The sequence below is a fragment of the Theropithecus gelada genome, chromosome 12 (assembly GCF_003255815.1).
Source record: "Theropithecus gelada isolate Dixy chromosome 12, Tgel_1.0, whole genome shotgun sequence".
Lineage (NCBI taxonomy): Eukaryota > Metazoa > Chordata > Mammalia > Primates > Cercopithecidae > Theropithecus > Theropithecus gelada.
The window spans coordinates 37,902,389-37,918,865 of record NC_037680.1 but is presented as its reverse complement, the minus strand read 5'-3'; the positions used below and the strand labels follow the sequence as shown (position 1 = coordinate 37,918,865).

The window sequence follows — 16,477 nt, the reverse complement described above, 5'->3', positions numbered from 1 at the left end:
AAATACTCTTATACAATCCAGTAATAACATTTCTTAGTATTTACCCAAAGAAATTGAAAATATGTCCACACAAAGATCTGCACATGGATGTTTATACCAGATTTACTCATAATTGCCAAACTTGGAGGCAACCCAGATATTTTTCAGTGGGTATATGGATAAATAAACTGTAGTACAGCAAGACAATGAAATATAATTCGGTGATAAACAGAAATGAGATATCAAACCATGAAAATATATGGAGAAAATTTAAATACCTATTACTAAATGAAAGAAGCCAATCTGAAAAGGCTATGTACTGTGATTCCAACTATATAATACTCTAAAAAATGCAAAACTATGAAGAAAGTAAAAAAAGTCAGTGGTTGCCAGGGTTTAGTGGAAAGGGATGGATGAATAGGCAGAGCACAGAGGATCTTTAGGGCAGTGAAATGACTCTGTATAGTACTATAATAGTGGATACATGTTATTACAAATTTGTCCAAAGCTATAGGATGCCCAACACCAAGTCCTAATGCAAACTGTGGATTTTGGGTGATAATGTTTCATCAACTGTAACAAATGTACCACTCTGGTGAGAGATCTTGTTAATCAGGGAGGCTATGTATGTGTAAAGGGCAGGGGATATAGGGGAAATCTCTGTACCTTCTGCTTAATATTGCTGTGAACCTATATTGCTCTAAAAAATAAGACATACATATATATATATGTAATTCCATAAAAGATGCCAAATTATTCCCTTTTTCTAAAAAACAAAAAAGCAGTACACCCCAAATAGTATCTGAGACAACTGTTTGTGGTGCGATAATATATTAAAACTTCATTTTAATTTTATTTTACCTAAAAATAAAACATAAAACTTAACTAATATTTACTATATAGATTGACAATGGTGTCCTCACAGAAAGTCAAGTGATCATTGTCATGTGTCCTATGTGATATCAGAAAGGAAGAGGTGAAGTCTCTCTCACAGAAGGGCTGAGAGGGGCATCAACATTTCTCCACTTACTTGCAGCACATCATAATACACTGCACTCTATTCATGCCCAGTTTGGACTTCTGAAGCAAGCATTATTCAAGGTTAGAAAGAAATGATACACCGGCAGTATCATTGTATTCTGACCATGCTCTCTGACTCTATTTGAGTTCCAGACCCTGGCCCAGATATTTTCTAACTCTTCATCATAAACTAGCCTACTTCCTAATCTGATCTCAATATTTTATCATAAACATAATATTAATAAAGAAGTAAACTTAATTCCTACAGCCTTCAGATTCTACCACTCATTCCCAACCTTAGCATTTTATATATAGAATTTATTTCTATAGTCACTTACCATGCTAGAGTAACAATTCAAATCATGAAAGTAGAAATGGGGATTAATTTCTTATACTGCATTTTGCCTCCTACTGACTATGAAGTGTAGTGAGTATGTTTTCTTTAAACTCAGATTATAATTTAAATTTCAATTCAAATTGAAAAGAAAAAACAATATTACTTAGCCAATCCATGTGCTCTTTTTGTTACTTTGACATTTTAGTCCCATTTTCCTTTCCCTGATTTAATAATATTAAAGACTTTTTATAACTGTTTTCCACAAATAAAACAATTCAATAAACTGGGCCACTTGGAAATATGGAATTAGCACTTTCTAAAAGTACTAAATCCAATCATCTATCCTATATTATCAGATTACATTTTAAAAGTGAACTTTACTGTAGTTTTATACCTTAGGGAAATGTTACGAGTTAGCTCAACTTAAGTCCTTTTTCAGACATCAGAATCTTAGAAGGGATCCAAAGTGAACTCACTATAGATCACCCAAGATTAAATGTCATGAGATATAAATATTTGTTATATATTCTCCTGGAAGCTTCTTCCACGGCCTGATAATTTTTAAATTCTTAGGTTAATCCTAAAAGCAAATTCAACATTGAATATCAAACGAAAATGTGAAATCATAATGTAATCCTAAATATTTGGCTTTGTACTTTTAAAAGGCTAATTCCATCCTTACTAAAATGATATCACCATTATTACTGTTACATATATTCCCCATATACATCCATCTCAAAAAGGTTATAACAATTATTAAACATTTGAGGAGAAAGCAGCAGTCTCTTAAAAAGGTAAATCGAGTCCTGTTTCTAGTCTAGCTGGAGTGTGAGGTTTCACTTATATAGGGTGTTTGCCTGCCTTATTTATTGCTGCATCTCCAGCACCAAGAATGGGACTGGCCAACAGTAGGCACTTAAGAGAATGCATCTTTCTGGCACACTTTTTCTATAACTTCAGACATAACAGTCAGTTGCTACCAAAACCAGACTATACACTTAGCCAGCAAGAGTGAACGCCCTAACCCTTGGAGTGATTAGAGTCTACAAAATGCAATGATGGCTTGTCCAGCAAAAGGAAATTATCACTGAAGCTTCCTAAGAAGCACTGGGAAAAAAAGAGAAACATGTCTAGGCCTTCTCTGCCCATATCCTTCAAATGTACTTTATATATACTATACTAAATGGAGGTAAACCCTGGGAGGCTTAATGAGAATCTGTTCCTCCATTTCACTTGAGTCAGGATTAATACATTCACTCATTTGACATTCTTATCTATTCTTATTTTTCTTTCTTTTTCACTTCTCTAACTTTCTACCTCTGACTGCTTCTGTCCCATATCTAATATTGGCTTTTAATGCCTGTCCAATTGGCTCTCCAAGCATATTGCAAAGTTTTCATAATAATAACTAAAGAATTCCACCTCCCACCTCCACTATGAAGAGTCTTTTCCAGTTCTCCATTTTCCACTTTTCCTTCTTGGTAGACAGTACTGACAAGCCACTTTTCGTAAAAACCTGAAACCTATGCATCATCTCAGTATCTATATTGAGATGAATATAACCATAACATATTCATTTATAGCAAGATTGACAATGACAATAGCAAGTAAGTTCTATTGAACACTTACTAAATGTCAGAAACTTCATATAAGTTATTTAACTTGCTCATTCCAAAACTCAAGAGATATATAGTAACATTCCCTTTTCATTTTTCAGTTGAAGACACTATGACTTATAACTTTCCCAATATCATTTAACAAATAAATAGCAGTGTTGGGCCTTGACTGTGTTCTAAATATTATGCCATATTGCCTCTCACATAATTATTTGCAAAGTCGTCTGATTAATTTTCTAAAACAAAGCCCAAAGCTCTCTTCCAAGCATAAAAACTTCAGTCCAGGAACGGATCATGTTAAGCCTGGTTAAGAATGTAACGTAAAAAATATTAAATTTTTTTTTAAATTTCTGAACTAGTTTTAGATGACCTAAATTCTAGTCCTGGTTTCATCACTGGGTGATCTTAGACATGTTATTCAGACTCCCTGTACCTCAATTTCTCACCTTGAAAATGAAAATAATAAAATCTGCTTTACATAACATGTTTGTTTTGAAAACTAAACAAAAAAAGATTTTCATAAAAGCAACTGGGGGAGTTGCTATACAAGTATAAAACTGGACCAGTAATTCAGCATCCTCTCTAGCCCATCGGGCTTGTTTTTCTTGTAATGATCTGCTAATATGATTCTCTTTTACCATTAAACTGTCACCATTTTGTACTGACCATTAACCCCATGGCATGCAAATTTTGACTCTCGCTTTCAAAAATTTCCCTGAGATGTATTGTAGACCTTTTCTGGAAAGACTTTTTTTTCTCTGCTCTTTTAAGCTATAAATTGGTTGCCCATCTAGCCCAGTAATGTCATCCTCTTAAATTCCTCTAGTTAATCCTCATTTGGTCCTAAACCCTTTAACTGTTCCCCACAAGTGACAATCCATAAGCCACATCAAACTGGCTTCAGCCTGCTTTTCTAGGACAGGTTTCAACACCCCACCCCACCCCCACTGCCAGCCAAAAAAAAAAAGAATTGGGGTTTCCCTAAACCTTCCCTAACCCCCATACCACGATTCCTGTGTATAGTTCCTGTCTCATCCAGGGAACAAGAGTTCCCTGATATTCTTAACACTATTTATTCTGAATACTAACAGAATCCTAATTTACGTATTTGTTCAAGTTTGGGAAGATGGACAAATCTTTTACACTTTTTTTTATAACTTCACTTTGATGCCACAAAGAAATATCTCTATTTTTAGGCAGGCAGGATAATTGACAAACTTCTTTCTCCCGTTCCCTTTCTCCCGGCCCCCTACCCCCACGCTGCCCCTGTCCTCTACTGAGACTCTATTCTTGTGGTAACTCCTTGCATTCTTCCCATCACTCTGCTCCCTCCCTGCTCAAACCTGGCGTCCGCAGGAGAACTGGGCATGCTCAGTCGCCACAGTTGATTCCGGGGATGCAAACTGGAATCTTTTTGCAGCATGTGAGCCCGGCAGGAGAGGTAAGGCCCTGAAAATACAGTGGCCCAGAATTTGCCCACTCCTCCTACGGAAGCATTTTGTTGAAAACCTAGGAATGGACTCGGAAATGGACAGCTCACCGCCGGTCCCTTCCGTGCAAGGTGGGTCACCAACCTTAGTAACAGGGAGCTGAGAAACAGCCCCTCCGTCTGGTTTGGTGCAGGGAGGGGATTTCTGCTGTGGTAGCACTGATAGATGGCTGGAAGCTATGACTGTCATCTCTGTTGCATCAAGAAAATACTGTTTTGGTTTTTTTTTTTCTTTTTTCCTTAAACACAGCAACAGCAGCTGCTCCAGACTCAAAAAGATGTTGCCTGAAGATCTCCAAAGTCTGCGAGCCAGACAGAGAGATTGTGGAGAGGATAAGCAAATCAATCACTTATTCAAAAATTAAATTTAGGGAAACAGCTTAAGAACCCAGAGATAAACAGATGGGCTATTACCAAATGACAGTTCAGAAACCTTTCTGATATTCAAATCTGAATTGTGTGTCTGTCCCCCAAAAATGCATACCTTCTTTGTATAAAAACCATTACACATTTCCCTTTGAGAAAGAGACTGAACACACACACGCACACGCGCGCGCGCGCGCGCGCACACACACACACACACACACACACACACACACACGATCGTCCTGTTCTTTCCCCTGGTTTCTGTGGAGACTAAATCTTTAGAGCTGCAACAGCAGCAGATTCCCTCACCTCACTGCCTGGGGATGAGGCAGGGGGAGGAAATTGGACAGGGATTAAACATGATAAAAGGGGGCTTCTTTGCAAGGGCTTAAACCAGTACACAGTCTGAGAAACAGAGAGATAAGCAGTAACAGGCAGGCAGAGAGACACATAACTGCCCCTGCTGCTAAAACCTAGCCATTTCTTCAAACAGCAGCAAACATGAGACATTTCATCACCGTAGTGCATCCATATTGAGAAGAGGGGGAGAATCGTGTGCTTTGCTTTATGCATTTCAGTCTCCCAAGATGGGAGGAGACCCCTGTCCATATGTCGTAGGAGCTATCCACCACCCCAAAAGTACACTCACTTCACCTAGCTAGCAGACCACTTGCCTAACAGGTTTTGCAGCAAACACGGTTAATCTATGTGATAGCAGGTTGTCTCTTACCGTAGGCAGCAGCGGCTCCATTTGGGCTCCCTGGTCTTTAATCTCCATGTTTTGTAACGCCTCTGGAATAAGCACCTTGCTCTGCAGTGTCTTCAGTGTCTTACACTCAGCCCGGCACTCGCTCTGCTTAGTATTCGGATCAGGTAGCTCTGAAGCAGGAGGCAATTGCACACTCCAACTCACCAGAGTCACATGGCTCCTACTCACTCGGGCTGCTGGCCAGGTTTTGCACTGAATGCCTTGGATCCCTGGGCCGGTAAGAGAGATCCCCCAAGCCCTATATCACTGCCCACACCTGGCTACTAGCATAAAATACAGCAGACAATGCTACAAGTCTAATGGGCATTAAGAATCTCACCTAAGATGCTCACTTTTCATATATACTAGTCCAAGTTGGCCTCCAACCAAATCAGTCTGATTTTGACACTTTGAAGTAACTCACTTCATTCTCAGAACCCCATAGGAGACATAATCCAAGCAAGATGATGTCAATAAGGTTTACTAGGTGTTCTGCTCTGAGTACCAGGGGGCTTTTAAAACCGATAAGATGACCTTAATATTAGCAAGTCTTATTGAGGCTGAAGTATTCACCACCAACGACAACAAAATCAAGCATTTAAGTCACTGTTGACTCAATAAGGATTGGACAGATATTTTCAGTATTTTAAAAGTGAAAAACTTAGGTAAGTCACACATTATTAAAAATAAAGTATCTGTTTTTCTATGATTTCCCAACAAAAATGACAGAGAAAGAAAATATTTTGATAGCAGGAATGATTAAGATACTAAAGCACTTTGAAAAGACAATGAATCTGAAAAGAACAGCCCAAGCATATATCCCTTTGCCTAAAAGTCTCAACAAAATAGGGGTAGGGGATTATTTAAATAATCCACAGAAGAAAAGATACGCTCTTTCGTAGGAAGAAGTAGTTTGTGAGGATCGTCAAGTGACTACACATATTTCCTAAAAGTGATTATAGATCTAGAGTATTTTAAGTAATGAAGCCCATATATCACTGAACTCCAGACTAAATGTATGGAGGTTACAAATGAAGAGTAATAAAGAACTTTCAGGGATTGAAAGAGGTTGACTAAAAACTATTAACGTAGTTTACCTTAAATAAGAAAAATTTTACCAGATTCTAAAACCTTTAATAAGCAGAAATGAATAAATTTTAAGCAATACACCAAAATTTCCCATAATGCTCATTGCAAGTGGAATTATGGATAACTTTTATCTGCTTTCCTTCTCAATACAATTCTTTAAAACAAGCTTCTAATATTTTTATAAGAAAACAATTATTTTTAAAACCCTAATGATTAATATATTTAAGTGGCTACTTTGTGCATAGCATACTGAGTTGATACCAAGGGTTTACATAACAAGATATCTGACTGGGAATTTACTGATATGGGGGTGAATTTTATTTTCTACCACAGACTGATGAATAAAAGCTACCTTCCCATTCAAGTGACCATAATCAACAATCACAAACAATTTGTTACAGTAAAAATAGTAACTTCACTTCAGAAAGATTGTTTCTATCCCATTGAGAAGCCTATGTTGTCCCACTTATATTTCTTCAAAATTAATTTAAATATAACTAAGAAAAAGTCTGGCCCTTAATTCCAAAAGTCAAAATAAAAGTAGTATTGTATTTAAAATTACTTTTTATCAATGTGTATAATTAAACGACAAAGGTACTTTGCTGGAACAACCATTGCTTGAGTGCTTACGATATGACAGAGCTACTATTTCTGCCAATATAATAGGACTTAGCCAGGGTTGCAACAGCAGACAGTCTACTTCTAAAGATCAAGAAAGCCTATGGATCTAAAGTTATCTGATCCAAGATGTCAACTACTAGCCTAGCACAACAAAGTGGAGAAAGAGAAAATGATCCTCATTTAATCTGCTGCCTATCTAATAGAATATATTAGAATTAATGCCCATGACCTGAGAGAATGCATCCACATACTAAATAAGTCCCAATGAAGAAGATATGTATAAAACTAATAATTCCTAGGAGGAAAACAATCAGTAGGTAGTGAAATTTTTCCTAACAAAATCATAGAATTTTACAGTTCAACTTCTCCATTGATTTTCAAACTCAGAAAGTGAAGAGAAACAGATGGGAACAGGAAATACAAATTGCATGAACAACTTTTTCTCAACTACATATTATCTGCCTTGGAGATTCTGCTATGTCCTTGGTGGGGATGAGGAGAAGAAATAGGTGAGGATATACTTTTTGAAAAATATTCCCAGGTAAATATCATATTTCTTCCAGTCTGGAGCTCTTTCTACTACAGTAAAGTTTCCTTGGATCCGAGATGATAAAAATAGGTTCCTGTTTAGCCTGCTCCTATTTAGAAATCCAATGAGATTCTATTAGTACAATTTGACAGCAATGATTTCAATCATCACATTAAAGTAATGCAAGACTGAATTTGTCCAAGGAACTAAATGTTCCAGACATCCTACTAGAATAAGACAATAGTCTGATTTTCACTCAGTCAGTCCTACTATGTGTGAGGTACTATGCTACTTGCTGTCATACACAGCAATATTAAAGTGGAATTTTTCTCTCTGAAGAATGAAATAAAAGTAGGGATCGGCCACAAGCCAACCATACAGACAGAGGAATAACAGAAAGCACTAAACAGAAGAGCCACCTTCCTGTCCAGCTGCCCATGTTGTGACCAGTAGGAAAGGAATACAGCCACCATGGTGTGCTTCCTTCCTTGATCTTTCCTGTATCTTGGGACTCTTGCTGACCTCAAATTTTACTAATCCCTTAAGTATGCAAGTCAGTGTGGATTCCATGTACTTTCAGTTCCTACCCCCTTTTGCTATTTTAAGCCCCTGGTGTTAAGATATGCACATTAACATAATGTTTGTCTTAGAGAAAAGACCATCTACTATTGATTGTATTGGAAGAAAACACTGGATTCTAAAGGTATTGCCAACACTGGTATTTCAAGAAAACACTTTCAGTCCTGGTGGTATTGAGTTTCTCGCTTAGATCTGAAAGTTCTTTGCTTTGGCCCTTTTTAACATAAAATAACTAAATTTTAGGTTGCAATGGGTTCAGAAATATAGTCTGAACAGTAATACTATGTTAGTGGTAATTTACCAGTTCAAGAATAACATTTCAAAAAATTACTATTTTTCACATATGAAAATGCATCACTGCACTATTTATGTCATTTATTTATGTTTCATTCCTTTGTATCTCTTATCCCTTGAGACCTATACAAATGTTCGCAACAACTTAAAGCATTATTTTGAAGATTTGTCAAATACAGTTGACTCTTGCCAAATGCAGTTGACTAAAGTTTGTATTAAAACTCTTAGTGATGTAGGGGTTAGAGGCACCAAGCCTCTGAGCATTTGAAAATCTGCATAATAACTTTTGACTACCCCAAAACTTAACTACAATACTGTTGACCAGAAGCCTTAATAATAACAGAAATAGTCAATTAACAGATATTTTCTATGTTATATGTTTTATATACTTACAATAAAGTAAGCTAGAAGAAAGAAAGTGTTAAGCAGATCATAAAGAAGAGAAAATATACTTACTGTTCATTAAGTGAAAGTGGATCATCATCCTCGTCTTCACTTTGAGTAGGCTGAGGAAGAGAAGGAAGAGGAAGATTGGTCTTGCTATCTCAGGGGTGGCAGAGGTAGAAGAAAATCTACATATAAGTGGACCCATGCAGCTCAAACCTCTGTTATTCAAGGGTCAACTGTATATTAATATAAAAGTATTTTGTTGAATTTGACCAACTCAAGAAATACCAAAAACGCTTTCTTGACAGCTTAAAAATGATGGCACTTAACCATTAAGAAAAAGGGTAAGAATGCCCATTCTAAAACCTGGCATATCATAAGGAACTTCTTTATATAATACTAAAATTTAAAGGTGTCAAATGACACTACGTTTTTACAGATGTTCTTGGACTCCAACCTGATAGTGACTCTGGTCATCAACTATGAAAAGGAATATATAAAATAAGTAATTAGGGACCCCATTCCAACATTGGGCTAATGTCCACTTCTCTTAGTTCATGACTGGTTTTTCTACTTCTGAAGATTGGAACAAAGACCTGATTTTCACTTTTTGTCCCAATTTCCTCCTACAGGGAAACTCATAGAAGGCCTACTCTCTAGTTCTAGATGGCAGCATCTTAATTTAATTTAACTCAATTCAATAAAAATTTGAGTACCTACCATGTGCTAGCAACTATACAGAAACAAATAATAAGACATAGCCCCTGGACTCAAGAGATAATTTAGAAGAGAACAAAGATCACATCATTCAGCAAGGTGCTATTTAAATTTTTAAAAATTCTGCAAAAATCACAGGTAGGCCAGAAAACAAAATGACTAACTTTTAATAGCATTTTTCTCACCTTTACTACAGAGATTTAAAATCCTTAGGGGACTTGTTTTTATGGAAAGATCTAATTTTCCTTTGTTTGTTATATAAACAAGAAATATATGCATGCCTCAACTTATTACTTCTCCAATTATCAGCCTTTAAGCCTAATTATCACTGTCTTTGTTAAATGGTCCACAATGTGTCATTTCTATTCTTAACTTGAAAATAATCAATATCACACTTACAGAGTTAATCTTGTAACTAATCCTTAATGTGTCCTTTTCTATCCCAAGTTATGAAAAATTATACTAAAATAAGCATTTTTCACAGTGTTCTATGTGTAAATTTTAGTATACATTCTCAAAGGATGACAAACAAGAAAAATATTTGTGTTTATTATTGACTTTGCACTCTGCCTGTCAAAGAAAGATGGCAAATGTCATATGGGGAAAATATAAGAAAAAAATCAAAATGTACCTATAGCAATTTCTCACCTTCATCATAAGCAACCGAACTATTAGTGAACAAAGAGTGTTCAGATGCATTTTACATGGTCTTATATTACCTATGAATCTGATTTTTTTTTCATTTTGCTGTAATTTTCAGATTGTACCACAATTCACATGTGTTTACGTATTACTTATGTAAAGGGCTTTTTTCCTAACAGAGAGAAAATCTTATCTGAAACTGTAACTTGGGCAAAGCATAAAATAATCTTATGTAGACCTTTTTTATTAGTTGATTTAACAAAGATTAAGCACAGATTTTTTACTCTGTGATGGTACAAAGATAAGTAAGATAGGATCCCTGACTCTCTAGAATCTGAAACAGGTGATTATTTCAGTGTACTGTGGAGATAAGACAATGAGCTGTCCAAAATATTAAAGGAGTATCAAATAGGGACATAATGCCCAACTAATGAGTTTGTAAATCAGGGAGATGAAACATAAACTAAAGGATGAGTAATGGCAAACCAAAGTGAAAAAGCCCTTTTATTATGGAAATTTTTCAAAATTCAGAGCAGTATAAAGATGAAAATGACAGTCATTCATAATCCCACCAACCAGAGATAGTCACTGTTAACATTTCAGCATGTTTCATTATAGACTTCTTTTACCAGTTCTGGGAGTGGGGAATGATATTCTTTTATATTTATTATTTCCATCACATTTAAAGCAATGGAATTATGTTGCACATATGAAATGGAACTTCTTACTAGAAAAATGTAATATCCAAATAACTTCTTAGATTTGATCCTTTATTACTATATGAATATGTCTATCCTACTTCTCCCAGCCTGCTTCAGGAATGAGGGAAACTTTCAAATCCTCTAACTGGGAATGGGACACAAGTTGTCTCTTCTTTAAAATTCTATAAACCTAACTGAATTACCTGTTATTTTCTCTCTTCCGAAACCCAAACCAGGGCTCAGTTAGTGGAAAAAGCACACAGCCTTTTCTTAAGGTTACACATTGACAGATGAAGTTCTTACTACTTCCAATTATTCCTCTCTTCCATTCTGGAGAATCTTTTGATATGGACAGCCTGGCTCTTCATCTTTTCTCACAATGCTATTATTTGGAGCCTGTGTCCAACTAGATTAAGACTTCTGAAACTTAAAGCAGATTGTCTGCTGCATTATCCATCCTGAAATACGAAATGCCAATGATTAAATGAAGAAAACAAGGCACTTAAATAAATGTATGGGGGAAACTTCATTAAGATTTTTAAAATATTATCTTAATTCAATATTAATAAAATAGTAAAAAACAAAATAACTGAAATTTGCTTTTATTTCTGTGAGAAAATTAATTTTGATATGTGTTTGAATTAAATGATACTTTTCAGAAACATAACATCATACATCCAGAAAGATGCACAAAAACTTGTTTATTCATTTAATAGATATTTACTGAATACCCTCTATGGGCTAAATACTATGCAAAGCACTAGAAAGGCAAAGTCACTGCCCCAGAGATCTGACAGTCTGGAAGGGAGACAAACAATCAGACATGTCCAAGGACAATATGACAGGTATATTACAGAAATAGAAGGGGCACCTGTTCCAGACTGGGGTGGAGGTATAAAGGTATAAAATGGATTATAGGAAAGAATAAAAGTATTCTAGAAAGGAAGAATAGCATGTTCAAGAACTATAAAAAGTTGTCTATAACTGAAACACTGGATATATCAAAGGATGTGGCAGGAAAGAAGGATGAACATGAGGGCAAGGACCAGATTACAAAATTCCATATTTGCCGTACTCAGGAGATTGGCTTTATTTTATAGGGGATATTAGAGAAGACTTCCCAATGGACATCATATCTGAGGTCAACTTTAAAACATACAAAAGAGTTTGTCAGAATAACCTGAGGTGCTTTAGAATAATCTCAGATGCTTCTGAAAATTTTTGATTCCTAGGTTCCATATCCAAAGATCCTAAGCTAGTAAATTGGGGTGAGGATAAGGATTCTGTATTTTTCACAGGATATTCTGATAGAAGTGCCTATGCATCACCTATTCCAAATTTGATATACATACTTTCCATTACTCTAACTACAACTCTTAAAAGAAAAACACACACACTTGGCTTAAATATTTATAATTATTTAGAAGACAACATGTAGCACTATATTAGGATTATTAGGACAATGTGCCATCCGCTGTTTAAAAATGAAACCGACCATTTACTTAGTGTTTATTACATGTCAGGTACGTGCCAAATCTTTTATATAATTATTTAATTTACCATTCGTACCACCCTGAGAAGTATGCATTTTACCTCCATTTATATATGAAGAAACTAAAGCTGAGTGAAGTTAAATAACTTGCTGAACTTCATACAGCTATAAGCAGCAGAAATCCCAACCCAGGCTATCTGCCTCCAAGGCACTTACTTTCTGCATCATGTTATAACTGATCTCTAACTTGTAAAGGTTGCCAGTGAAATATTTGCTCCAATTCTAATTACCACAAAGAAGAATAAGAGCACCAGATCCAAACTCAGTGTTGTTACTATGGCCAGTTTTAAAAGAATGAAACTTGTCAAGCCAAAAATAAAGTATTTCTATCAAGAATGATTTATGCCAATGCTGCCTTATATTTAGGCTTCTTCCAGTTCATTCAGAAAACACTGAGGAAGATGCATGGGATCCCATTTCTTGACAGAAAATAATTGGGCTGATAACTACTGTGTCAGGGTGAGAAATCCTACAATGGTAATCTCCTGAGCCAGGTGGTTTAAGTCTTTCTTTGGCCAAATAAGACAGAACATTGCTTTCTCCAAGTCTGCCACTGTCTCTCCTTCAGATATAACAATTCACAAAATTCCAATAAATTCTGACTTAATGTAAAAGATAGTACTTGGAAGTGGAGAAAGACAAACATTTATTTAATAGTTCATATGATAACTACTGTAATAAAGGTGTAAAATGGATTATGGAGAAGAATAGAAGTATTCCAGAAAGGAAGAATAGCATGTTCAAGAACTATAAAAAGTTTTCTATAACTGAAATGCTGCATATAGCAAAGGATGTGGCAGGAAAGAAGGATGAACATGAGGCAAGGACCAGATTACAAAATTCCATATTTGCCATGCTCAGGAGATTGGCTTTATTTTATAGGTGATAGAGAAGCTCTTTAAAGATCTTAAACAGTTAGAAAGATCACTTAAGTTATAACATGAAAAATGTTGGGGCAAGGTTGGTGGCAGGGAGACTAGTTAGTAAGCTAATAAAAGAGGATATGAGCCTGAGCTATGAAGCTGTAGTGATGATGGATAAAAGGAAATGGTCCCAAGAGATATAGGAGGAAAAATAGATGTGAATTGCTGACTATTCAGATGCAGTGAATGAGGAAGAGAAATATGTCTAGGATTCTGGCTTGATGGATAGTGGTATTGTTAAACAATACACACAAATAAAAAACAGTAAAAGAAGCAATTTGAGAGAACACCTGAAGAATAGTATTTTGAAAGTAATTGCAGTGGTTGTGAATACAGGCTTTGCACTCAGAAATGTCACTTAATATCCATGTGACCTTGGGCAAGTCACAAGGATATTAAATGACTCCTGAAGACTGTTTCTTTATCTATAAAACTAAGGTAATAAAAGAACCAACTTAAAATTGTTCTGAGGGTTAAATCAACTAATCAAATAAAGCATTTAGAATACTGCCTGGAAAAAATGGTAATCCCTCAACAAACTGTGGCTATTAACATTGTTTAATTGAGTTTGAGGAGGCTAGAGAATGTCCAAATGCAGATTGTCAGAAAAGAGTTGGAAATATGGATTTGGGACCAGGAGAAATTCTAAGTATGGATGGTGTTTCTTTAAGAGGTTATATAGAGTTAGAATAACACAATGAATGGAAACACCAACATTAAAAGGATTTCTGACTTTGTATTGATGCACTAATTATCCTAAACTTTTGTTTCAACCATTGTTGGGTCACAGTTTGTAAGTCTACAAATATTTTTTCCAATAAATCAAACGTCCAAATCCTTTATAAGTATTCTTACAATGTATTCTTATGGTTTTTATTTGTATAAATCTGTGTTAATGTACAATCGTCTATTTCAATTTTCCTAGAAAACTACCATATCCTTTAGAGCAAGACTCAATAGGGCTCCATATGTACTAAAACACTTCTTCACTGATACAAATATCATCCACATATTATGAGGAGCTATTCATGATTTCTATCTTCATGTATAATTTTGACTCCTGTTGAAGAGCTATTGGGACTCACTGGCAGGTTAGCTCCAGAAAAAAAAAATGTGACAAAAAGTGGGTTTGGAAGGAGTCCTTGTCCTTTGGCATCTGTCTGATGGCACCGCTTGCCGCAATCTCAGTCAGGATTCTCCTACATTCTAATCTAATACTCTGCTTCTTAGCTTCAAGGTCCTCATTCACTTACATTGTCAAAAGGGGCTTCTCTTGGTAATATTTCCTTTCCACTTTAAAGATATTAAGAGAGAACAACAGAGCTTTCTCAAGAAATTCAATACTTTTAAGGCCTAAAGCAGGGGTGATCACAAAGATAGGGATACTAGCCCTCAAAAAATATAATGCAATATCCAGCAAAAGAGACAAAGAATAATATAGGAAAAATGAGGAACAGCTGAGTTAACAAGTGAGCAGTTATCATACCCCAAGATGTCATTGCTCCACTTGACTCTGGGGTCAGAAAACCAGAAATCAAGGATGATGCCAAGGTTTTTGGCGTGAGAAAGTTGAAGGATGGCATTTCCATTGCCTGAGACAGATGAGTACTGAGAACTTATATGTAGAAACAAAAAAGTTGTTGGGGACTTTCACAAGAGCTGTTCAACAGAGTGAGAGAGGACAATTTAAGAGACAATAGGATGAGAGAAATTGGAGTATCAACAACTGTACTCCAGAAGACCGGAAAAGAGGAACAAAGAAAGAATTAGGGCAGGAGGTAGAGGGAGAAATGGGCTCAGAAAGAGAAAATAGTTATTGTTTACTTTGCAATCTACACAAGTAAAATGAAAATATGTAGATTATCTTGTTTTCTCAGGTTGTTTCACCATATCCTATTTGTGTTTCTTTTTACTTCCCTGTGAATAGCAAGTTAATATAACAATTACTATTGGACTAGTTCAAGTCAAATTACAACAGTATAACAATAATGTCTCAAAATACTTCAAGAACAAGTACAAAATAAGCAGCAAATCATTTTTAGCAGCAAATCTTTTTTTTCCACTAGAACATCCACTGGGAAAAGAGTTTAGTAGTATAATCAGCAATAAATAAGAATTATTTCCTTTATTAAAAATGCCTGGTTACATAAGAAGGACACAAATATTTTTAAACTGTATCATGGTATCAGTTCTCTCATCATGAAATTTTAATTCCTGTGGTCCAGTAGACATAGATCTGCTGGAGACAGGAAGCAAAGAATGCCATTCAGCTGAATGAATGAACGAACCATTATGGTAAACCAAGTATAATTCCCAGAGTCAGGTCAGGACATCAGGGATAACAACAATGCAGCTCTCTTCATGAAAGCATGGAAGATTTTTTAGGTGTGTTTTTCCACTAAGAGGGAAAACAGATAGTGATTTGGGACTTCATTCAAAAGATTCCACTACCATCTATGTTCTATGATTGTATAGACTAAATCTGTCTTGTTCCCTGTTTTCCCAGGGTCTATCATGCTGCTGAATGCATAATAGGAATTCAATAAAATTTCTCAATAAGTGAATGAAAGCATGCAAAATCAGTTAAATGAATAAATGAGTGAATGTCACCTTAACTCTATGGAACTATAATAGATGATAAATCACAGGCATACTCAAGAGTCTCATCTGATAAATTGCTTCTATAATAAATAACCACCACAACTTATTCATACTGCAAATATAGAACACTTTAAAGACTACCCATATGGTATCTATTTTGTTTATCCAAAGAAGATATTATTACTGACCTCATTGATATGCGTGGTGAAGAAAAACTTAATTTGGCCTTGTTCATTTTATAAAACTAGCACGGGGGGTTCCATCAGTTGCTGTTCTTAAGAATAAGA

General features: G+C 35.6%; 1 protein-coding gene across 15 annotated transcripts in view; it reads right to left on the bottom strand.

Annotated features, from left to right (window-relative positions):
• The window catches only part of SLC4A10 (solute carrier family 4 member 10), a 381,685-nt gene extending 375,916 nt beyond the window's left edge, over positions 1 to 5,769 (bottom strand). For 6 of the 15 annotated variants that reach the window (XM_025404367.1, XM_025404368.1, XM_025404373.1 and 3 more), the window contains exon 1: positions 5,538 to 5,769. Coding sequence is in view for 9 of the 15 variants with exons in the window: in XM_025404366.1 (XP_025260151.1) it covers positions 5,538 to 5,585 (48 nt within the window). In the remaining 6 variants the exon portion in view is untranslated. The remainder of the gene's footprint in view (positions 1 to 5,537) is intronic. The other 9 variants (XM_025404376.1, XM_025404369.1, XM_025404371.1 and 6 more) reach the window with 2 other exon arrangements.
• Between the last annotated feature and the right edge of the window lie 10,708 nt (positions 5,770 to 16,477).